Raw genomic sequence first — 25,931 nt, 5'->3', positions numbered from 1 at the left:
TTGGCTTTTTGACATTTGGCAAAGTATAGATTCTCTATTTCTCTACTAGTTTTTGTCTTTTTTGACCTATAATACTCCTTGACCTACATAATACCAGTGGAGGTATTAGTGTGCTAATGTAGCCTTTTTTTTCTCTTTGTGAATTGACTACTCACAGTAGACATCCTATAGAATGAAACTTTGAGCACACTCACATCTCAGCGATCGTTCATTCTGGTAAATGAGGAAAGAAAAATATCAAAATCTATGATTATCCTAGAGACTGTATTTTACAGCAGTGAAAGTATAGCATAGACATGTTAAACTTCTTCATGTCTCTTTTCAGCTCTTTGCAAATATTTTATGCTGTAATAGAAAAGGAGAGAATTAATTGTTCTTAAGTGGGCTTTGTCAGTGTCTTTCAGTCAACCATCATTAGAATACCTGTGATTGAACAAGTGGGATTTATTATTGAAGCAGAGAGAACACACACGATGGGAACCATGGCATCTCAAGAAAAGGGTGATGGAAATAACTTAAGAATTTGGGCTTGTAGCAGGTGATTCTGAGCAGGATTTAAGGAAGCAGGATTTTGCTCTGCATTGGATGCTTTCGGGAAGATGGGTATTCTATGATTAAGAATCTTAAATGTGATCTAGAAAGAAGGAAGACCAGAATGAGGCTAAAGCTGTAACTGGTTGAGAAGCACTCATTAGCCTGAAGAGGGGAATGCTTAGTATTTCATGGCTTGCATGATATTCATGTTTTGTCTGTGTTTAGACATGATTATGGAGTGGTCTTGTTTTTGTCTTCATCCATCAAAAATCACAAAGTGACCTTATCTGATGTTGATGTTCTATGAAATTCTTTATGTTCAACACAACACCAGGCCTAGCAGTAATGCCAGGTCAGCTCTTAGTTACACCAAGGCCTAGCTGATAGTACTAGACCAGCTCCTGGATGTCAGGGACTGCTTTTCTCTTTCTCAGCTTTGAGGGTCTAATTTTATCCTTTTTCAGTTGTAGTGCCTAGTATCCAAAATGACATTTGAATTCTGACTATTCAAGATCTTGGGCAAGTTACTACGCTGAGTCAATGTTTGTAAAATACTTAGCACTTGCACATAGTAGGTCCTCAGAAAATGGGACTACTGTTACTCAACAATCCTTTTAAGATTATAGCCCCTGCAAGTTATGTTAGAACATTGTTAAACCTTGATACCTGGTTTCTATTACCCTTTTTAGGATACAGCAGCCGCATAAATGACATTTGAAGAAGAAGGAGAATTATCTAAAGAGTGATAGAAAAATATTTTTGCTGATTGTGACCCTTAGTTCAGAAAAAAAACAGATGGACATCTCCCCCTAAGCTCACTTAATATCCTTTTGTTGTGAAAGAGATAAAATCAGTCGTTTTGTACTCATGTGAATGTAATGCAAGCCTCTCAGTAGAGGATTTGAGAAGTAAACAAAATGCATAGAAAAAAAGTAAAATTACCCACTACCCATAGTAAATACAATAGACTTCAAAGAAGAAAAATTGACATTCCTAAGGTTTAAAGAAAATGTCCCAAACTGAAATGATTTCTTTACATGGGATTCAAAACCTTCCCAATTAAATGGGAAAGTAAGTCTTTACTTCAGAGATAAACCTTGAAGTTGGAAAGTGTATGCAAGTATGACCTTTTTGCTGATACAAAGCATAATAGAAAGTATCCTTTCTGTAATAGTGAACTATGAAAGAAGTAATCTGGGGGCTAATCGCTGATGCTTCATGATCCTGTGGTTTATTAGGGTTAGCACACAATGAAATCTATTGTAGGATTTTTTTTTTAAGATTTTATTTATTTATTTGAGAGAGAGAGAACCAGCACGAGCAGGAGGAGGGGCAGAGGGAGAAGGAGAAGCAGATTCCCCACTGAGCAGGGAGTCTGATGCAGGGTGTGATCCCAGGACCTTGGGATCATGACCTGAGCTGAAGACAGACACTTAACCGACTGAGCCACCCAGGCGCCCCTATTGTAGGATTTTTAAAGATACCTGTTAATTGTGATATTCTGCTAATTGTGACACTTGTAAGTTGCTAGCAGAAAATTGTGTAGGAAAATGAATTTTTTGTAGGCGGATACTTAGGAAGGACTAAATAAGTAAAAGCAGTGGGTTTATATAACTTAAATGAGAAAAAATCACAAACATACACTGTGGATGCAGTTCAGGAGTAGAAGGATTTAAATTAGCCAACAAATGTACCAAGTATAATAAAGATAGTAAAAGTAATGTTTACGTTTCTTTATTATTTAAAGTATTGTCACATACCCTATTTCATTTGATTTTTGCCACAACTCAGGGTTAGTTAAAAGAAATGTCATCTTGTTTTTAGGTCAGGAGACTGAAGCTCGGAGAGATTAACTGACTTTCCCAAAGTCATACGGCTATTAAATGATGAGCAAGGGCTTAAGTCCCCATATTGTAACTAATCACAAACACACATCCTCTCTCTCCACCCCAAACTACTCTTGTTTTGACCCTTCTCGTGGCAGTGTGGGTACTACTATCTGAATGAAAGATGCAGTCGATAATTCATAACTTAGTCTGCTATACTTACCTCTATCTAAAGGTGGGTATCGTTAGTATTTCTGTTGCTTGTACACTAGCATGTACTCAAAAATTAAAATATGGGGGTCCCTGGTGACTCAGTTGGTTAAGCATCTGACTCTTGGTTTTGGCTCGGGTCATGATTTTGGGGTGGTAGGACTGAGCCCTGCATTGGGCTCTGTAGCTCTGTGCAGAGTCTGCTTGAGATTCTCTTTCCTTCTCCCTCTGCCCCTTCTCCTGCTTGTGTGTGTGTGCACTCCCTCCCCCTAATTTAAAGATTTAAAGAATAAATCTTTAAAAAAAAATTAATGAACAAATATAAATATAGAAAGTGAAAATCCTCTGTAATCTTACCCTTAGGGAGATGATTACTAATAAGTTACCTGACTTTGTGTATTCATATAAACATGAATATTTATTATTTGAGGGGAAAAATGTTACATACAAACTGATCTGTAACCTTTTTCTTTACTGTATTGGTACTCTTTCCATTTCAATATACTTTATCTTCCCCTTCTGTTTTTTTAGTAAACTTTGATTAAATTATACATGAAATGCACAATTACTGTAGTGCTTAATGAATTTTCAAAGTGAATATAGCAGTTTAAAACCCTACGAGGTCAAGAAATAGAATATTATTCCAGAAGCCTGCCCTTGTGATGTTCTTTCACTTACTACCTTTTCTCATCCTGTGCAAAGAGATCTGCAAATCCTAACTCTAACACTGTAGATCGGTTTTGCCTGACCCTGAGCTTTACAAATGAAATCACACATTATGTGTTCTTTTGTGTTTGGCTTCTTTTGCTCAATATATGCTTGTTAGATTATTCTGTGATGTTGCATGTGCAGTAGTTTGTTCATTTTCAGTGCCGTATACCAAGTGTCAGCACATTGCTTATAACGGGCCAGTTAGTAATTTTTTTATTGTGGTAAAGCATAGATAACCTAAAATTTGCTATTTTAATCATTTTAAGTATACAATTCAGGGGCATTAAATGCATTCCAGTGTCATGCAACCATCACCACTATCCATTTCTAGAACTTTTTATCATTCCAAACAGAAATTCTGTACCCATTAAACAGTAACTCCCCATCCATCTCCCTTTCTCCATTCTCCCTTCCCTCAGTCTCTGGTAATTTCTGTTCTACTTTCTGTATCTGTGAATTTGCCTATTTCAGGTACCTTATGTAAATGGAATCATATAATGCTCTTTTGTATCTGCCTTGTCTCACTTGGCATAATATTTTCAAGGTTTGTCATCCTTGTAGCATGTATCAGATTTCATTCCTTTTTAAGGCTGAATAATATTCCATTATATGTATATACCACATTTTGTTTAACTATTTGTCTGTTGATGGACATGTGGGTTGTTTCCATCTATTGTGAATAATGCTACTTATGAACACTAATATACAGGTATTTCTACTTCCCTACTTTCAGTACTTTTTTGAGTATCTACTTAGGAGTAGAATTGCTGGATCATATGGTAATTCCATGTTTAATTTTTTGAGGGACTGCCAAACATTTCCACATCAGTTGTACCATTTATTTGTACATTCCCACCATCAGTGCACAAGGATTCCCAGTTTTCCACATTTGTTAGTTTCAAGGTTTTTTAAATAATAGTCTTCCTCATGAATGTGAAGCAATACCTCATCATGGATCTGATTTTCGTTTCCCTAATGAATTATGATGTTGAACATATTTGTCACTTACTTATTGGCCATTTCCACATCTTCTTTGAAAAATGCCTAAGTCCCTTGTCAGTTTTTGTGTTGGGTTTGATTTTTTATTGAGACATTTAGTAAATATTTCAAGCTGTCACAATACTTTAAGCTTTCTGAACACTCAGAACTCTCATATAGTAGGTGTAATCTGGTAAAGTGTTGTTTTGTTTTAAGATTTTGTGTATTTATTTTAGAGAGAGAGAGCACATGCATGAGCAGGGGGAGGGGCAAAGGGGGAAGGAACGAAGAGGGAAAGTATCCCAGGCTGACTCAGTGCTGAGTGCAGAGCCTGACGCAGGGCTCAGTCTCAGGACCCTGGGATCCTGACCTAAGCTGAAATCAGGAGGCAGATGCTTAACTGATTGAGCCAGAAGGTTCGCCCCCAGGAAGGTTTTATGTACAAAAACAGGTAGCTGACAGTATTTGACCTTTGGGCCATTGTTCGCCTTAGATTATGTAGTTCACTAAATTATTAGCTAATAATTTCAAGTATAACAGTGAATGTAAGTTTCTGCCACCCAGTCTTTTGATTTTATATAGTCTGGTTGCTTGAGTTTGAGTGTTAGTTGGGGCTATAGTGGTAAAAGAAATGTGTAAGGGAAACTAAGAACTGTAAAGTATTTTGAGGGCCTTTTGTGTCTTGGAGACCATTGGAAAGTTGGTTTTTCTGCCATAATTTAGTCAAAAGGGTGATCAGTGGACAGTAGGGGCTGTAGTTTCCCTTACCATGAGGGATTGAAGTGATTTGAGTATGGTTTCCAGCCTTTGTGCAAGCTGGCCTAGTTCTTAACTCTTTAGTAATTCAGGGTCCCAACCCAAATCCTGGAATCTTTGCCACTACTTCTCCTGGGCATACCCTGGAATTCACATTTTGTCAACTTAGTTCTAGGAGTCTGCTGAAAGCTCTGTTTAGTTTCTTGGCCACTTTTGCCTTCAGAATTGGCAGTTGCTTCAAGTAGAAAAGTGCCCCAAATGCCAGGCCCACCTCTGTTGGCTTTTTTTTTCCTTTCCATATTTTGGTAATTTTTAAAAATAGCATCCTAATGAATGTGACATAGTTCCTTTCCAAATTTGGGTTATTTTCACTATTTTGAAAACTCCTTGATCCCTTCAAACAGATGTTTTTAAAAGCATTTTCTGCCTTTTGTCTTCTAATCTAATTTTACTCTTGTAATGAAAATTGTAGTTCTGGTGTTATATTCCAAGCCACAGTGAATATCCTTATACATAAATGTTGGAGTATTGCACTTTTTAAGAGTCAGATTTATTGAGGTATAGTTTACATATAGTAAAATTTAACCTTCTTAGAAGTGTGTAGTTCAGCGAGTTTGACAGTTGGGTAACCATGACAACAGCTGATATACTGAATGTTTTATCACCCCAAAATCTCCTTTGTGCCCCCTTGTAATCAGTTCCCTTGCCTTTCTATTAGCCTCTGGCAGTCACTGATCTGATCTGTCCCTGTAGTTTTTGTCTTCACTGAGTGTCATATAAATGTAATCATACAGCTTGTAGCCTTTTGTGTCTGGGTTCTTTCATTTAGCATGTTTTTGAGATTCATCCATGTTCCTACATTTACCAGTAGTTTGTTCCTTTTATTTTAATATTCTATGTGTGGATGTACCACAGTTTGTTAATCCATTCACTAAATGATGGACATCTGGGTTGTTTCCAGTTTTTAGCTTTTATGAATAAAGCACCATAAACATTCAGGTACTGGTCTTTGATGTTTTCATTTCTTTGGGTAAATACATAGAAGAAGGGATTGCTGGGTCATACGGTAAATATATGTTAATATCATAAGAAACTACCAAACTCTTTTCCATTGTGGCTCTACCATTTTGTATTCACGCTTGGAAACATATGTGGGGTCCATTTATATTTTGTCTTATAATTTTAAGTGCTTTAAAAATTTTTTGAGGTAAATACCCAGTAGTGCAATTGCTGGGTTATAAGGTAGCTCTGTTTTTAACTTTTTGAGGAACCTCCAAACTGTTTTCCAAAGTGGCTGTACCAACTTGCATTCCCATCAACAGTATAAGAGGGTTCCCCTTTCTCCACAACCTATCCAACATTTGTTGTTTCTTGCCTTATCAATTTTTGCCATTCTAACTGTGTAAGGTGATATCTCAATGTGCACTACTGGGTATTTATCCCAAAGATTCAGATGTAGTGAAAAGAAGGGCCATATGCACCCCCAACGTTCATAGCAGTAGTGTCCTCGATAGCCAAACTATAGAAGGAGCTGAGATGCCCTTCAACAGACGAATGGTAGAGAAGATGTGGTCCATATATACAATGGAATATTACTCAGCCATCAGAAAGGATGATTACACAACATTTGCATCAACATGGATAACTGGTGGCGATTATGCTAAGTGAAATAAGTCAAGCAGAGAAAGACAATTAAATCGTTTCACTTATTTGTGGAACATAAAAGAATAGCATGGAGGACATTAGGAGAAGGAAGGGAAAAATGAAGGGGGGAAATCAGAGGGGGAGACGAACAACGAGAGACTCTGGACTCCGGGAAACAAACTGAGGGTTTTAGGGGGTAGGGCAGTAGGGGGATGGGTTAACCCGGCGATGGGTATTAAGGAGGGCATGTATGGGCGCCTGGGTAGCGCAGTCGTTAAGCGTCTGCCTTCGGCTCAGGGCGTGATCCCGGCGTTCCAGGATCGAGTCCCACATCGGGCTCCTCTCCTGGGAGCCTGCTTCTTCCTTTCCCACTCCCCTGCTGTGTTCCCTCTCTCGCTGGCTGTCTCTCTGTCACATAAATAAATAAAATCTTAAAAAAAAAAAAAAGGGCATGTATTGCATGGAGCAGTGGGTGTTATATACAAACAATGAATCATGGAACACTACATCAAAAACTAATGATGTACTGTATGGTGACTAACATATCATAATAAATAAATAAATACAAATTTTTTGAGTATAGTTGACATCTTGTAATTTTTTTCAATTTTAAATTAAGTACTTAGTGGTATCTTGTGATTATAATTTATAGTTCCCTAACAGCTAATGATGTTGAACATTTTTTCTTGTGCTTATTTGCCATTTGTCTCTCACTTTTTTTTTAAAGATTTTATTTATTTACCTGAGAGAGAGGGAGCACGCGTGAAAGAGAGCCAGAGCACAAGCAGGGGGAGGGATAGAGGGAGAAGCAGACTCACCCCTGAGCAAGGAGCCCGATGTAGGACTCGATCCTAGGACCCTGGGATCATGACCTGAGCCTAAGACAGACGCTTAACTGACTGAGCCACTCAGGCCCCGCCATTTGTTTTTCTTTGATCCAATCTTTTGCCCACTGTTTTTTAATGAATTATTTGCTTTTTTTAAATCATTGTATTGTAAGAGTTCTTTATATATTCTGCTTACATGTCCTTTATTAGACATGTTGTTTTGCAGATATTTTCTCCCAGTCTGTGGCTTGTGTTTTCATTGTCTAACTCTGTCTTCTGAAGAACAGGAGATTTTAATTTAATGAAGTCTAGTCTATCAGTTATATCCTCTTAAGGTTTGTGATTTTTTTATGTTCTAGATTTCTGCCTAAGCCAAGATCATGAAGAATTTTATCTGTTTTCTTCTATAAGTTATATAGTTTTAGGTTTTACGTTTACGTCTGTGATCCATTTTAATTTTTTCTATGTTGTATTTTGGTTTGGGTTTTGTTTTGTATATGGATGGCCATTATAGCATCAGTTTTGTTTTTTTTTTAAGATTTTATTTATTTATTTGAGAGGGGGAGAGAGAAAGTGCAGGAGCAGGGGGAGGGAGAAGGAGACTCCTTGCTGAGCAGGGAGCCCGACTTGAGGCTTGATCCCAGGTCACTGGGTTTATAACCTGAGCTGAAGGCGGATGTTTAACTGACTGAGCCACAGAGGAGCCCCTTGGCAATGATTTTAGCATTGTTTTTTAAAGAGACCGTTCTTTCTTCATGGAATTACCTTATTATCTTTGTCAAAGTCAATCAGTGTTATATGTATGGGTCTATTTCTGGACTTCCTCTTCTGTTCTACTGACCTATATGTCTGTCTTTTCTCCAGCAGTCTTGTACTTATAAGACTTATAAGAATTATTTATGCATTTTCTACTACCATACTGACTTGTGAGATTCAAATAATGCAGCAGATCAAGTAACTCTTATCAAAGAATGTTAGGTAATTGAGTAGTTATTAAGCATGTGAATTTATTTTTAGAGAGTGTGCGTACACGTGTGTACGCACACACACGCATGAACGGGGGGAGAGGGAAAGGGAGAGAGAGAATTTTAAGTAGGCTCTGTGCTCAGTGCGGAACCCAGTGTGGGGCTCAATCTCATGACCCCAAGATCATGACCTAAGCCAAAACTAAGAGTTAGATGCTTAACCCACTGAGCCACCCAGGCGCCCCGAGCAAGTGGATTTATTTCTAACCAGTCATTTTTTAAAAACATTTATTTATTTGAAAGACAAAGAGATAGAGCACGAGCTGGGTGGAGAGTCACAGGGAGAGGGAGAAGCAGACTCCTGGTGGAGGAAGGAACTGATGCGGGCCTCCATCCCAGGCCCCTGGGATCATGACCCGAGCCAAACGAAGGCAGACACTCAACAACTGAGCCACCCAGGTGCCCCATATAATCAGTCATTTAATTTGCCTACAGTAATGTACTAAAACTCCTTAAAACATTTGTTTGGATGTTGCTAGTGAGAACTGTCATACGCTGCAATTAGGAGTGGAAATTGGTACAAGCACTCTCAAAAAGTAGTTTGTTCATTTCTAGTGAATGGAAATGAACTATGGCTCATTAACTCTACCTCTTAAACATATACCCTAGAGAAATGGACACACATACATAAGAGGACAGGTATAAGCATGTTTATTGCCCCATTATTTGAAAACTGAGAAACTGGAAACAAATATATTTTAATAGAAAAATAGTTGAATATGGGGCGCCTGGGTGGCACAGCGGTTAAGTGTCTGCCTTCAGCTCAGGGCATGATCCTGGCGTTCCGGGATCGAGCCCCACATCAGGCTCCTCTGCTATGAGCCTGCTTCTTCCTCTCCCACTACCCCTGCTTGTGTTCCCTCTCCCGCTGGCTGTCTCTATCTCTGTCCAATAAATAAAAAAATCTTAAAAAAAAAAAAAAAAAAGAAAAAAAATAGTTGAATAAATTATAGGATGATAAAGGATATTCTGTAAAAGTCAAAGTGAATGAACTAGATTTCTGTATAGCAACATAGATCTCAAAAGCAATATAAATATTTAAAATAAAACAATACAGATAAAATAGGAACAATAGAAAAACATGTACTAGAAAGATACACACTGAATATATTATAGTGTTTTCTAGAAGGGAAAGGACCATTGGAATGGGAAGAAGTACGAAAAAGGAACTTTTGTTTCTGTTAGATTGTAATTTACTTAAATTTTCTTTTAAAGTTTTTATTTGAGAGAGAGGGTGCACAAGCAAGGGGAGCCGCAAAGGGAGAGGAAGAAGCAGACTCCCCGTTGAGCAGGGAACCCGACACAGCCTTGGGGGCCCAATCCCAGGACCCCGGGATCATGACCTGAGCTAAAGGCAGATGCTTAACCAACTGAGCCACCCAGGTGCCCCGAAAACCTAGTTCTATTAGATGATTTCCATCTTTACTGTATCTCTGTGCCACTTAGGCTTTGCAGATTCTAAGGACTAAGAAATTTTCAAAAACAATGAGATTTGCATATAATTGTTACCACTTTACAGAACTATCCTATACAGGGTGGTGCCTGGGTGGCTCAGTCAGTTATGTGTCCAACTCTTGATTTTGGCTCAGTTCATGATCTCAGGTTCACATTGGGCTCCTCTCTGGGTGTGGAACCTGCTTAAGATTCTCTTCCTCTGTGTTTCCCTCTCCCTCTCTTTTTCCCACTTGCTCTGCCATCCCTCCCCCCACACGTGTGCGAGCTCTTTCAAAAAGAAAGGGGAAAAAAAGAATGTTTAATTCCTTGGAGATAAATGTTTACCAATTGAAAATAAAATCTTCTTTAAAAGAAAAAAGAAAAATATATATTTTTTTAAAGAATTTATTTGTCAGAGAGAGAGAGTGGGTGCACACAAGCAGGGGGAGAAGCAGGCGCCCTGCTAAGCAAGGAGCCCAATGTGGAACTTGATCCCAGGACCCAGGATCATGACCTGAGCCGAAGGCAGATGCTTGACCGACTGAGCCACCCAAAAAAAGTCCCTCAAAAAAGAGAAATATCTTACGCAAATTTTGATTTGCTGAATTTTTAGATCCTTTTTAAGTTATAAACCAGTCATTTGTTTCAAAGAAAATGGATGTTACTAAATGCCACACTTGTAATCTCATGTATCAGTTCTCATGATGCAATCCTTTGTTAAATAAAAACTCACTCCAGAAAGGAGGCACCCAACAATGAACAAATTACATCAGATTTCAATACAGTTGGGTTAAACAGTGTTTTTTCCCATTATTGAAATCATGTTTATATATTCTAATAGTATGTATTTTAAAAGTCATTTATTTAAAATAAATTCTCCCTAATTAAAATCTCTTTCCATAGTACAGTATTTCAGTGGTTATAAGCATCAATACCATGAGATAGCAAACAAAGGATTCACAGCCCTAAAATTTTGAGAAACATTGAAGTCTATACCCCCTTTTAGAAATTCACATGTGCATTAGGATGCTAAAGGTACTAAGAAGTCATATAGTAATGTTTCTCATACTTTCTTGATCACAACCCACTTTTTCATGCATCACTTAATAACGGCATGATTTGGGAAATGTTTCGTATATTCTAGTATATAATGTCTAGTATATATACAAATAATTATTTCTATTTTAAAGCAGGACAAAAGGAGCAAGCTGTGGAATGGTATAAGAAAGGTATTGAAGAACTAGAAAAAGGAATAGCTGTCATAGTTACAGGGCAAGGTAAGATTATATTTACATTTGTTTCATAGCCATCCCAAATTATATTCACATGATTACCCTAATTCAGATACAGCTATATCTTACTAAAAGTATTTGACAGATTTTCAAATGTTATTATTAACATTTCTAGATTTACAGTTAATGCTTTATTACCTATGCTAAAATTGAAGTTATAACCAGCTATGTTTAAACCTGATTACCTATAGCAGTCAGGCAAAAACCAGTATATTACTTGTATTGTCCTTGAACCCATTTTTGGTGATGTTTTAGCCTTATTTTTAGCTCTTTTTAAAAACCTGGTCCTTCCCTCATCGTTGAGGCAGAGAAGGAGTGGTTAATCAGACTCCCTTTTGTGTTTGTAGGTAATACTTGTCTGCATGTTAGTATGTGAGCTATAAATGTCTTACTTTGATTCACACTTGGCTTTTTATTGATTCACACTTGGCTTTTTAAAACCAAAGAGGTTATTTCTCATCTTTACTTTCTTATCACCTAAAATTAAAAATTAGAGTCTAATAATATATTTAAATATATGGGTAACATTTATTGCACACTGTGCTGTGTCCTCAAGCATCACTGTGTATGCTTCATGTGTGTTATCTTTTTTAATTTTCACCACAACCCCACACTCTGAGGCTGCTGCTGTTATCCTTACTTTTCACATAAAGAACCTTAAGTACAAAGAAGTTCAGTAACTTGCCGAAGGTCTCATAGCTAGCAAGTGGTAGGTAGAGTCAGAATTTGAACCCAGGCAGCCTGACTTCAGAGCCTGATTTTTTAAATATGCTGTGAATATTGTGTAGTATGTGGGTACCACTATTAAATTATTTCAGTTTATCATAGCTAAAATAAATTCAGAAGGAAAAATTATATAGGCTAAGAATCTTAGCTTTATGATCAGTCCACCCAGTGGATGTTTGTTGTCTGGTTGGCTGGCTCTACTACTTGTATCAGCTAATCTCTAATAATTAACAATGTGTCTAATAATAGCTAGGTTTTTTTCTCTCCCCTTTTTTATTTTGAGTACTTCTTTAGCTACTGATGTCCTGCACAAAAGAGAGCAGAATAGAATAATATGGGAGGTTAAGCCTTTGAAACTTTTCAAAAGTTTATGAACATTACTTTATGAATTATGTACACAATGTATTTGTTGTTCTTTGTCAATTGCATGGAGAAAGAGCTACAAGAAAATGAGTTAATAAGAAAAATAGTATCTCATTGAATCAAGCATGCCTTTGATTGTACCACTAAGAGAAAAAACAGTGTCAGTTGAACTATGACACATTCTCTTCTTATCTCTTGGAATTTGACTTTTACTTTATTACATGTACTGTCTTCATCCTATTTAGACATAGCTACAACAGCAGTATTAATATCAAGGACCAAATTTGTTTCTGCACAGGCAATGACAAACTGTAGTATGAGTGCAGTCTGGCTGATAGCTTTAGTATGTTGGTACTGGTTTAAAACACATCTCTTGGGGCACCTAGGTGGCTCAGTCAGTTAAGTGTCCAACTATTGATTTTGGCTCAGGTCATGATCTCAGGCTTGTGAGATAGAGCTCTGCATCAGGCTGTGCCCTGGGTGTGGGGGCTACTTAAGATCCTCTCTCTCCCTTACCTCCCACACCTCTCCCTCACTTAAACACACACACACACACACACACCTCGATTTCAGAGTTTTAATGTAGAGAAAAAAAAATATGCCTCAGAATCCATGAAATACCACAGTAGATCTGAAACCATCATAAGGAACTGTAACTGATTTTTTTAAAAGATATTTTATAAAGACTATGACTCCCAGGGCACCGGGGTGGCTCAGTTACTTAAGCACCCGACTCTTGATTTCAGCTCAGGTCATGATCTCAGGGTTGTGAGATCAAGCCCCATGTCAGGTTCTGCACTCAGCAGGGAGTCTGCTTCTCTCCCTCTCCCGCTGTCCCTCCATACTCTGTCTCTCTCAAATAAATAAATATATCTTAAAAAAAAAAAAAAAGACTATGACTCCCCATGAGATTAGTTGGGATAATATTTTATCTTGAAGTAATATTTGTAGGAAACATAGATGTTTTAATTTTTTTTCCACTTTGCTCTTTCAGGTGAACAGTGTGAAAGAGCTAGACGCCTTCAAGCTAAAATGATGACTAATTTGGTTATGGCCAAGGACCGTTTACAACTTCTAGGTATCAATTAATGAATTGTATAACTGGAATGAGATGTATTTGAAATGTGTGTTCAGTGAAACTTTAAATGTAGATGGAAATAGATCAGTAATCTTGAAAATGTGTTCTAGGCTTTTTTCCTAACTTATAGAAAATTTCTAATATATACAAAACAGAATATAATGGATTAAATTATCCATCACTCAGCTCTAATCATTATCAACTCATAGTCAGTCTTGATTTATCTGTACTCAAGGGCTGGCGAATTACAGTCCATGGACTAAACCCAGTTCACTACCTATTTTTATAAGATGGCACACAGCTACTCATTCCTCTATTGTTTGGATGCTTTCATGCTACAGTGACAGCAGAGTTAAGTAGTTGATCCAGAGATCATACAGCCCTCAGAGCCTTTTAATATATAACTTTAAAAAATATTTTAATATTTACTGTCTGGCTGTTTACAGAAAGAATTTGCCAACCCCAATAAATCCCTACCCACTCACCCCCACTCCATATTGTGTTGAAACAAATTCTTGACATCTTTTTATTTCATTTATAAGTATTTCATATTGTATCTCTAAAAGATAAAGATGCTTTAAAAATAAAATGACCAAAATGCCATTATCACATCTAAAAAATAATGAATAGTTTCTTTTAATACTAACAAAAAATTATGGCCAAAGAAATGTTCAGTGTCCAAATATAATTTACATATAATATATAATGCAATATATAATAATATAATGTCTAGTCAGTATCTCAAAATTTAATAATTCTTACTATTTTTCTAATAATTTTTTGCATCAGAATCTCAAGAATATTCATATGTGTTTCTTTTAAAATATAAGTTAATCTGGTTTTTTTTGTAATTTATTTGTTGATAAACCAGATCTTTGACACATAGTGGTTTCCTGCAGTCTGTCTTTCCTCTATGCATCTCCATGATATCTTTTAATATGTTCTTTTGTCCTCCCTGTAAATTGATAGTTGGATACAGAGCCTTGATTGGATTGAAAGTTGATTTTTATTTTTTAATAATAAGACTACTTGATAGGTGGTTGTATGTTTGTCAGTAGTTCTGACATCTTGTGATGTTAGTAGCAGTTGATGACTGATGCCTAGTGACATAATTCCATCATTTTGTCTTTATTTATCAGCAGGAGTAGGTCTGTAAAGAGAACCTTTTCATCTTCTATTTGAAGGTATAGATTTTAAAAATATTTTTTTAAGGTAAAACTACCCCTAAAACAAAGTGGAACTAAAACCCACCCTTCTTGGGTGGTTCTCTACTATAACTTGATGTGATAGAAATAGATATTTGGTAATCAGGCCGACCGTATATATTTATTGCTCTGTGATTTGTGGTAAGTTATTTAGCATGTTTGAGCCTTTTTCATCTTATTCATAATATGCTAATAGATAATATCTATCTCACCATATGTGACCATTGAATTATTGAAGAAACCTAATTATAGTAAGTACTCAGAAATGCTCGTTTTTATTCTCCTCCTTCCTGTCTGTAATCACCACCTTGCTTTTGTGGAAAAATGTATTTACACACGCATACATAAATATTCATTCATGTATTTACATGCACATGCATTCATTTATTCATTTCTTCATTTATTCATTCTTATATGGTCCATTGTGTTTATTAAGTTTTTTGCCCCACACTGGTGAAAAGAAATCCTTTAATGTTTTTAGCTGGCTGACAAGGCAGTGTTCCCCTGGCTTCTGTGGCTGAGAGTTTGCCCTCTTACTCCCACATGAAGATTATTACTGTATCACATAAAATTAAATATTATATCAGAGGTTATTGTAGTAAAATAATTATTCTGCTTGGTACTTCCTTGTATTTTAGTTATAATGCCTTTCACTATATGTACATATATATGCTGCAGGTTAAGTTTAATTATGGAACATTTTGTAGCATGTTTCAAATTGAATAATTCAGAGCTGGTTGTTATCTTTTAAAGATGTGATATGATAAATTGTTGGAAGCATCTCATTAATTATAGACTTGTCTTTAAATGCAACTTTGTAATTTTTTGTGTTATTAAAGGAGAGGACAAAAAGGATATATGACATGAAGCTAGGCATTAAAAGAATTGATATTTTGGATGTCATCATTTGTTGTCATCCTCAAAGGTGCATGTGCCTATTGAAAGATGTTACTTCAAAAAAGAAGTGGAATAGAAGGCATCACTGGGGATGTACTGTATAGTGACTAATATAACAAAATAAAAATTATAAAAAAAAAAGAAGGCATCAACATATTCCGTCTTCTGAGAACTCAGAGAGTCTAGAAGTATATATACCAAAGACAGTAAAAAAAAGCTGTGTACAAGTACATAGTAGAACATATTTGTGTATTGTGCGTTGGTTAAGAAATGGAGTTTTTCAGAGATGGCATGCCCAATAGTTATCTAATTTGTATGGAGAATCATATTGGGTGTTCCCTGTACAGACTGGTTTGAGAGGATGCAGACTGATAAAATGGAAAGAGTTCCTATATGTTATATATCTTCAAGTTAGTAATCGTAAGCCTTCGAGCAAAGCTTAACTGTAAGACCTGTTATAGATAAAAAGATAATTCTGGCATACCTGGAGGTTACCGTTTTATAAAAGAATAGCTTCATCCAACATCCATTTATTAGGTCCGTACTCTGGACCAGGTACGGTGCCAAGGATATTAACTAAATTTATTTAGTAATTCAGCAAATAATGTATTCCCCAATACATTATCATGTATTAGGCACTTAGGATGTATTAGGATATCATGTATTAGGATTATCATGTTCTAGGCACTTAGGATATAGACAAGGATCCCTCCTTCATAGTTTTTATTCCAGCATGGGGAAGACTGACAGTAAGGAATAAACATAAAAAAATGAATAAGTTATACAGTATGTTAGAAGGTGATAAACATGAAGAAAAGAAAAAGTAAAATGTGGTAGTGGGGATTAGGGGTGGATGGGAGGTGGTTTGGGCTCTTAGTTTTTTTGTTTTTATTTTTGTTTTTTTAAGATTTTATTTATTTATTTGACAGAGAGAGAGGGAGAGAGCACAATTGGGGAGGAGAGGGAGAAGCAGGCTCCCCACCGAGCAAGGAGCTGGATACGGGGCTCAATCCTAGGACCCCTGGATCATGACCCGAGCCGAAGGCAGATGCTTAACCAACTGAGCCACCCAGTAGGGTGGTCAGATATGCATCTTTGAAAAGATGACATGAGTTAGCCATGCAGGTATCTGGTAGAAGAACGGTCCAGAGAGAAGTAAGAGCCGATGTAATCCCTTAAGAAAACATAACTGGTGTGTTTGAGAAGAAGTGAAGAGGCCTGTGTGCCCCAGCAAAGAGCGTATGGTAGAGATGAGGTCAGAGAACTAATGGGACAGGGAGGGTTCATTACAACACACAGGGCCTTATCGGCCACCATGAAGATTTGAGCTTTTACCATCTGTGAAATGGGGAGCAGTTATAAGGATTTGGGGGAAAGGAATGACATAGTCTGACTTAAATTTTTATTTTTTTACAGATTTATTTATTTTAGAGAGCACAAGCGAGGGGAGGGGCAGAGGGAAACGGAGAGAAGCAGACTCCCTACTGATAACAGAGCCCCCCATGGGGCTCAGTCCCATGACCCCCAAAATCATAACCTGAGCCGAAATCAAGAATTGGCCACAAAACTGACTGAGCCACCAAGGCACCCCTGACTTAAATTTTAAAAAGATCACTGCTGATATATTCCAGGAGTAGAGCCAGGGAGAGCAAGTAGGACCACTGTTGCTAGGAGGAAAATGATGAGAGGCTTGGACCAGGGTGATATGAAGAGAAATTGTAACAAGTGGTTGGATTATGACTATATGTGAAGGTTGACCAAACAGATTTACCAATAGATTGGATATAATGTTTCTTTCTTAAGGCGCTCATGATATATTGGGGGAGGCAGACACATGAATAGATAAATCTTCATCCGTGCAGGATGGAGATATGCAAATATTTTGTAGGATGGGGGCGCCTGGGTGGTGTAGTCGTTAAGCATCTGCCTTTGGCTAAGGGCGTGATCCTGGCATTATGGGATCGAGCCCCACATCAGGTTCCTCCACTGTGAGCCTGCTTCTTCCTCTCCCATTCCCCCTGCCTGTGTTCCCTCTCTTGCTGGCTGTCTCCAGCTCTGTCACATAAATAAATAAAATCTTTTAAAAAAAAATATTTTGTAGGATGTTAAAATTAGGTGTCTGAGAAATATTCCTGGAAGAAGTAAAACCTAAAAGGGAGATTTAAAAAGATAAAACTTTAAAGAATGTTTGGGAGAAAAGATCCTTCAGGAAGAAGTTACAGCATGAACAAAGACTCAGGGTAAGAAATAGGATGGCAGGTAGGGAAGGGTGCTAGTGCAGAGCCGAATTTGGGATTGCTCAGTATGTATAAGACATGTAGGCCGATCATGGAGGGCCTTGATGGTATATAAAGAGGCTTGAACATTGATCTCTGGGCAATGGGAAGCTGCTAAAGGGTTTTCAACGGAAGAGTTATGTGGTAAGATTTTCCTTTCAAGTAGATGACTCAGATGGTTCTGTGGGGATTACATGTGGGGGGATCAAGAAGCAAGGTGGTAGTTTTATTTTAAATCATTAATGAATCTGCACAACCTTTAGTGATTGCAAAGGAAGCATTAAACTAAGTTTACTTTCTTTAACAAAAGTAAGTTGGAGCAGGTTCATATTAGCAGTATAACTACTATTGTGTTATATGGGTGTTTCCACACATGTAAATGTAAACCTTACACACCAAAACAACTTCTGTGCCTTTGTATTCCTAGTTATTAGTTATCAAAATGAAGGATTTAGTTTGTTTACTTTTACTATGTAATGAATGTTTGTGATCTTTTTCTTACATTTCGTTGGAGAGAATGTTAATTGATAAAGAAGACATTTACAAATCAGGGGTTTTTTTTTTCTAATTTATGTCTATTACCGATATAAATGGTTTCTTTCTCAGTATGGTGAAGAGTATTATCGTTGAGAAAAATCAGATGACCTATCTGTTAACTAACAACAACAACAAAAGCTCCAAGGTATATTGTATCAGCCAGTTCTAGGATACAAAAGCTGTTCAGTACTCTGTGCTTTGTGCAGAAAGGGTAGCTGCTATTTAACCTGTCCCAAAGGCATGTGCGGTTGTACCATAAACCGAGCATGGCGTCTGTTTGTCTGACCTTAGAAATGAAAGTTCAGGAGAGTTCGTATATATGTGCTACATTTTTGCACGTGTTCATTGACTTCCCAGAACCAAAGAAAAGAATCAGTATGACAGCTTGGAGTACTGCAACAAAATAAATGTGATAAACATTGGGCCCCTATTTTGAATAGGGGCACAGAACAGGTACTCTATATTATTATTTTATTTAATTCTTGAGCCCCTCAGAAGACTGAGGCTCAAGTAAGTTCATACTAGTAAGTGGTGGAGCAGGGTATTTGTCAAATAGCAGTATGGGTGACTTGAACAGGGAAAGAGTGCAGCAGTAATGTAGAGGGACAAGATAGCTCAAACTGCTGTGCTCTTGGGCTTCAGGTGCTGGACATACAGACCTGGATCTTGAGAGAGGATTTGTTTTTTAAAGTGAGGGTAGAGTTGAAGTAATCCTCTTAAATCTCTGATTAATTACAGAAATAGGTAATAAAAGGACATGCTACAGTATTATGAAGAGTATCCGTCCCATACTATGTCCCAGCCACTCATTTCCCCTCCCCAGAGGCAGCTGCTATTACATTTCTCTGGGTCCTTTTTAGGGATAACCTTCATGTATACAGGCATGCAAATGTGTGTATTTAAACAAATGGTACTGTTCTGTAGCATACTAATTCCCATTTTCTCTATTGCCTTTATTTTTTGCCTGACATATTAACATGTAGCTAAATATGGCATTTCTTAGACATTCCTTATAATTTCCCTCTATGTCATTTTTTTTTTTTTTAAAGATTTTATTTATTTATTTGACAGAGATAGAGACAGCCAGCGAGAGGGGGAACACAAGCAGGGGGAGTGGGAGAGGAAGAAGCAGGCTCATAGCGGAGGAGCCTGATGTGGGGCTCGATCCCATAACGCTGGAACCACGCCCTGAGCCGAAGGCAGACGCTTAACCGCTGTGCCACCCAGGCGCCCCCCCTCTATGTCATTTTTTAAGTGCTGTTTTTCTTTCCTGGAATGTCCTTTCTTTTTATCTTTTCAAATCCTAGCCAACTCACAGCCACTTTTTCTGTAAAGCCTTTTCAACTTTCTTTCTTTTGTTCTATACAGTCTTTTTTTAAAAATGTATTTGTGTTGTAAGTGACCAACCATATTTAATAAGATCTGGATGATAAAAATCATATTCATTTTTTTTGTCTCCATGCCGTTCTCTCTACATAATGACGTGGATATGTTAGATACTCAGAATATATTTGCTGGTGATAATAGTGATATGAAACTGCCTCAAGCTACCAAACCTAAATAAAGCATATTTTGAACATAGCCAATCAGTTGTGAATTTCTGTTGCTATTTTAACATCTGAGTTTTTACTAACTGTATTTATAAGAAAATTTTATATAAATACCAAACCCTTCATCTTCTAACACTTTGAATTATTTTTTATTTTCACATGGACATCTTATTTTTTCATTATGTATTTTTTTCTTTTTGTTTATTTTGTTCTTTTCTACCCCCCTCTGTTGCATAGAGAAGCTGCAACCAGTTTTGCAATTTTCCAAGTCACAAACGGATGTCTATAATAATGACAGTACTAACTTGACATGCCGCAACGGACATCTCCAGTCAGGTGGGTTTAGGTTAACTAACATGTAAAATAATAAAGCTTGCATGCAGAGTAGAGTCCTGCGTAACCTGATATTGATTTGATTCTGTAATGGTAGATTTGGTTGGCTTTTGTTTTCACAGCGCTGTGTGGAAAATACAGTGTCCCTATCATTCATGGTGTATAAATATGTAACAGATATAACCATTCTCAACATGCTTTATTTGCTTATTTTGCAACCTCCCATTTTTGGGATTATAAAATATAAAGGTTCATTTTTCTAAATTATTAAAATATTCTTTTGTTTCTATTGTATTTTCAGCATTTGTGGTTTTTTTCATGCATACCTGTACCAAGTTTTTATGAAGTAGTGTTTTTTAAGGCAGAAATTTTTTTTTTAAAGACTATTTATTTGGGATGCCTGGGTGGCTCAGTCGTTAAGCATCTGCCTTCGGCTCAGGGCGTGATCCTGGCGTTATGGGATCGAGCTCCACATTGGGCTCCTCCTTTGGGAGCCTGCATCTTCCTCTCCCACTCCCCCTGCTTGTGTTCCTTCTCTCACTGGTTCTCTCTCTCTCTCTGTCAAATAAATAAATAAAATCTTTAAAAAAAAAAAAAAGACTGAGAGAGAGAGGGAGAAAACAAGCAGGGGGAGTAGCAGGTAGATGGAGAGGGAAAAGCAGGCTCCCTGCTCAGCAGGGAGGTCCATGTGGGGCTTGATCCCAGGACCCTGAGAACATGACCTGAGCCAAAGGCAGGCACTTAACTGACTTAGCCACCCAGGTGCCCCAAGACAAAAATTTTAATTTCTCTTTGTTATATATCAATTTTAATTGCACAGCAGTTTTCATATATACTACACATGATTGTTTTATCATAGTACCCGTTAGGAAAAATTTGAAGCTTGAGTTTAGCTAGTGAGGAGAAACATTAGAATACTATTTTAGTATATGTGCTGCTGAAGCGAGCGCACATTAGAATACTGTTAATTTACTGTGGGTTAAAATTTGTTTTCCATGAACTTTTGGGTATCAACTCTTACAGAAGATAACGTGGTTTTTTGTTTTGCTTGGCAGGGAGAGGAATCTTCATTTCTTAAGTTCTCTGACATCCTGGCTAGTTTTATTGATGATTTTTTCAGCCTTAGTTTCATGTTCAGGGCTTAAATTTTATTAAAGTAAATATTTCTTTGTTCAATTTGTAACAGAAAATCCTTAGTTTAGACTATAAAACAACTGCCTTCTTTATTCATATGTAATCCAAAACTTTCAAGACTTCAATAGAGAAGAATTATGGTAAGTGGATTTCTATGGACTGGAGACAATAGGTCATCAAATCTTTCCCTTCTGGCTTTACCTCTTAAGAAGTTCTTACTTTGGTTTCATCTGCCAGTACAGAGCCCCATATCATTGATTATATTCCTTTTCCTATTCCTTCCTGTACGTGATTTAAAACACCATCTTTAGTATAGAAATAAATATTTTGCCTGATTCTGTCAGCACAGATGTGAAGAGCTGACATTTCCATAAGGAACTTAAAAAAAGTGTAATAATGCACCACGTGTAAATAATTAAGTTTCCAAGATATAAATTTGAGATCCTAATAATCCTATCAAGGTAAATAGCAAAAATTTCCTAGCCGTGCAGAGCTAGTATGCCTTTCCTTTGTTATCTTGCTTCTCTTCCACGTCATTCCACATATGAGATCCTGTGGTTTTGTTTTGACATGCAGAACGTTCTCCTCCTGGGACCTATGTTAAAAAAAAACAACCTATCTTATTTTAAATCCCTGTTATCTGTCCTATTCTGTTTTCTTGTTGCGGGGAACATACTGACTGCACAGCTAATTTTTGCAGTACTGGTAATTGATACCCATTGAGCCCTAGTCAGTGAGCTGGCTCACTCCAGGCCTGTTTTACTAGTGTCACCCACATCTGGAATATTGTGTGATATTTCACTTGGATGAGTTACTTCATCTCTCTTAGGAAATAGTTACGCCAAAGTCCACTTACTACTTCAGTGTGTCATCTACAACGTCCAGTTTTCAACTCCAAATTACTGGACATGCAAAGAAATGAGAAAGTGTGACCATTATTCAAGAACAGAATTAGTCATTAGAAGCTGACTCTTGACTGGGCCCAGATGTTGATGTAGCAAAGACTTCAAAACAGCTATTATAAATATGTTCAAAGAATTAAAAGAAAATAGGGCATCAGTTAACAAACCTGCAATCTTAGCACATAACATAAACTACACAATAAAAAGAATGGGAAGTTCTAAAGTTGAAAAGTACAATTGGTGAAATAAAAAAATTTACTAGATAACCTCAGCAGGAGATTGGAGATGTCAATGGAAACTTCAGTGATCTTGAACCTAGGTCAATAGAAATTACTAAATCAGGTGACTCCTACATTGTCAGAAAGCAGATTAGTGATTGCCTAGGGCCAGGGGCAATAAGGGACGGAGTGCAAATGAATACAAGAAAACTTTTGGCTATGGTGGAAATATTTCATATCTTGATTTTAGTGGCTGTTTCATCTTTAAATATATCTTTATAAACTCATCAAATTGTACATTTTAAATGGATGCAATTTATTATTCATAGATCATACCTTAAAGTGTTGATGAAAAAACAAATACTGAAAGGCTTGTAAAGAAAAACAGTATTCCTCTTCCCATGTCTTCTCTCTTCCAGCCTTCACCCCCAGGCTGGCTCCTCATACAATGTCTAACTCTTGCTATTTTTTCTTTTGTTTCCTACTATATTTCCAGATATTATACTTAAATTGGTATTACTGATTGAACAGTTTTAGATATGTATTGACTTCTTATTCAGGTGAAAGGTTTAATTCCTATGCCAAATTACCCTTCATCTCCTGATACATAAATATCACTATTTTTAGCTATATTGAAAAATCAAATTTAACATTATTATGACTTAGTACTATTTACCCAAAACCAAATAGTATATTCTTATTATGCTTTCTTTTTTGAGATTTTCCTTCTCACAGATTCCTTATTTCTTTGTTTGCTTTTTAACCAAAAGACCTTCTTTAGTAATTCTTTCAATGCAAGTTTGTAGATAGTAAACTTTCTTAGTCTTTCTAATGTCCAGAATACGCTCATTCTTACGTGACAGGTTACCAGGATATAACATTGATAAAGGTTAACCCTCTTTTTCTTCCTACAGCATTTTGAACATACTCCATTGCCTGCTGACTTCTGTTATTTTTAATGAAAAGTCTCCTATCATTCTCATAGTTCTACCTGGAAATTCCTATTCACTTATAGACTCAGGACTGTATGTTTACCGTCTGAAGAAATTCTTTTCCACTTTCCTTTTTTTCCTCTGAGGTGAATGATCTTTATCTTCAGCCTAGACAGATTTTGCTCTTTTTCATGTCTTTGCTTTTGCTTATTGTTATTCCCTTTTCTAGATTGCTTTCCTGCTTTTTCCTTTAGGGTTGCTATCCATTAGTTCCTTGAACATATGGTTCAGAACTTTTAATTTGTTTATGGGAAAAAATTCTTAATCACCTTGCTCTACTCTGAAGTTCTCTTCCTTTGAGTTTCCTTAAAACACCTTAAAGAACTTGATGACACATAAGATTTTTGTCTTTTCTGTAGGCTATTATTTGCTTACCATTTAACATTTGTTTTTACTGTAAACATTGTTATTAGTAAACTGATGTCTGTTATGGAATATAAAAATATTGGAAGCAGTGAGATTTGAACATTTGAAAGCCTATAATTTATGCAGAAGTGCAGTATAGTTAGGTCAGGTAACCTTTTAGGCTTGTTTGATGATGTTTCATATGTGTTTATTTACGTATATATAGCACAGAGAATACTTGGCATATTAAAACCCACATCTTTATATCCTTTAAATTAAAAATTGATGATTTCTAGAAACTGTTTTGGTGGACACAGACTGTGGAATTTCATACTATTTTACAGTCTTAAAAGTTTGAAACCAAGGTAATGCAGTGCTTTCCCCTGCCCCAGCTCTGTAACAAGAGAAAGCTAATGCCTTTACTGCATTTTGTTGCTTGAATATTTGGCAACTTCATTTGGGAATCTTTTTATATTCTCCCCTGTCCCCGCAAATGAACGTGTTTCTTCTTATTACAAATACATATTCCTTATAAGAAAATTAGAATATACATCAGGAAAAGGTAAAACTAAATAACCATAATCTTGTCCACCAAGTGATAATCCCAGTGAACATCCTACTTGATATTCTAAATGAAATCTTACTTTGAAATATGCTAATGTAAAAAAAAAAGTATTAGCTTAGTTTTACAAATTTGTATCCGTCTTTATTTTATAATGTTTAGCCACAGTTTTCTAACCATGATGATTTTACTTTTTCCTTGATAGAAAGTGGAGCTGTTCCAAAAAGAAAAGATCCCTTAACACACACTAGTAATTCACTGCCTCGTTCAAAAACAGTTATGAAGACTGGATCCACAGGTCTGTCAGGCCACCACAGAGCACCTAGTTGTAGTGGGTTATCCATGGTTTCTGGAGTGAGACAGGGACCTGCTCCCACAGCTGGAACTCATAAGGTATTTGAAGACGGTAACTTTAATTGCTGTGCTTTTTCAAATAGAAGATTTCGAACATGATATGCTTGCTGAAGATTATTACAAGCACTTTATAATATCTTGGAGAACCGATAAGTTTCTACAAAGTTGAATGTAGTCTTTTTTTTAAATCTACAAGGATAACTTGCTATTTAAAAGCAAATCTCATTTTAACTTCCTTTAGACCTAATTAGGTATTTTGTAGTAAGTTGCTTGTGTAGTCTATTTTATATAATGCTTATAATTTTAAATTTGTTATTCTTTTGTTTAAATTTATATAAATGTTTTATAACATTAAACATAGTTTTGTTATAATTCTAACAATCAACATTATATGACTGAATTGTCATAGGGCCTTTTTATTTTATGGTACCTAAATCTCTCTGGATGGAATCCTCTGTAAACCCGCTTCATGCCAAATATAGTTTTGTAGTGAATACCATTTTACCGTGGAGTAAATATACAGTTTTTGGTTTTTTGTATCCTTTTCCTATTTTTAAACTTTTAATTCTGTGAACTTTAAGGTTAACTCACTTAAGAAAAGTGTTAATGTTAGGTTGTATTTTTACATTACAATTTTGTGTCCTTTAAGAGTACACCAAAAACAAATAGAACGAATAAACCTTCTACCCCTACAACTGCTGCTCGTAAAAAGAAAGACTTGAAGAATTTTAGGAATGTGGACAGCAACCTTGCTAACCTTATAATGAATGAAATTGTGGACAAGTAAGTTTTGCCATCTAAAGTGTTTTATTAATAGGTTTTAGTTTTGCATTTATTTATACAATATATCATGAATAAAATAGATCATACCTTGTTTAATATACATATTTAATTTTTATGATGGTTTTCAGTTACTGCAAATGTAGCAAACCATTGGTTTCCTGATTTAATTATAATTTCACAGTTAACATAAAAATTTTATTTCGTAGAGTTTAGACTTCATATTATAATAACTGAAGCATATTTTGTTGTGGAGCTAACTGAAATTCTATTTCTCAGTGGAACAGCTGTTAAATTTGATGATATAGCTGGGCAAGAGTTGGCAAAACAAGCCTTGCAAGAAATTGTTATTCTTCCTTCTCTGAGGCCTGAGGTATGCACTTTATATTATCATTTTCCTATAACATCATTCATTACTGAATCCATATTAGCAGTAAAGAAA

General features: G+C 36.4%; 1 protein-coding gene across 1 annotated transcript in view; it reads left to right on the top strand.

Annotated features, from left to right (window-relative positions):
- Positions 1-25,931, top strand: part of SPAST (spastin) — a 54,148-nt gene that overhangs the window by 4,876 nt on the left and 23,341 nt on the right. The window contains 6 exon segments of the mRNA XM_034659679.1: positions 11,136-11,222; positions 13,321-13,404; positions 20,107-20,205; positions 24,561-24,748; positions 25,359-25,492; positions 25,769-25,862. Coding sequence (XP_034515570.1) covers positions 11,136-11,222; positions 13,321-13,404; positions 20,107-20,205; positions 24,561-24,748; positions 25,359-25,492; positions 25,769-25,862 — 686 coding nt within the window.

Source organism: Ailuropoda melanoleuca, chromosome 4, assembly GCF_002007445.2.
Source record: "Ailuropoda melanoleuca isolate Jingjing chromosome 4, ASM200744v2, whole genome shotgun sequence".
NCBI lineage: Eukaryota > Metazoa > Chordata > Mammalia > Carnivora > Ursidae > Ailuropoda > Ailuropoda melanoleuca.
Note: the sequence above shows the minus strand (reverse complement) of the source record. Positions and strands in the feature narration are given on the sequence as shown.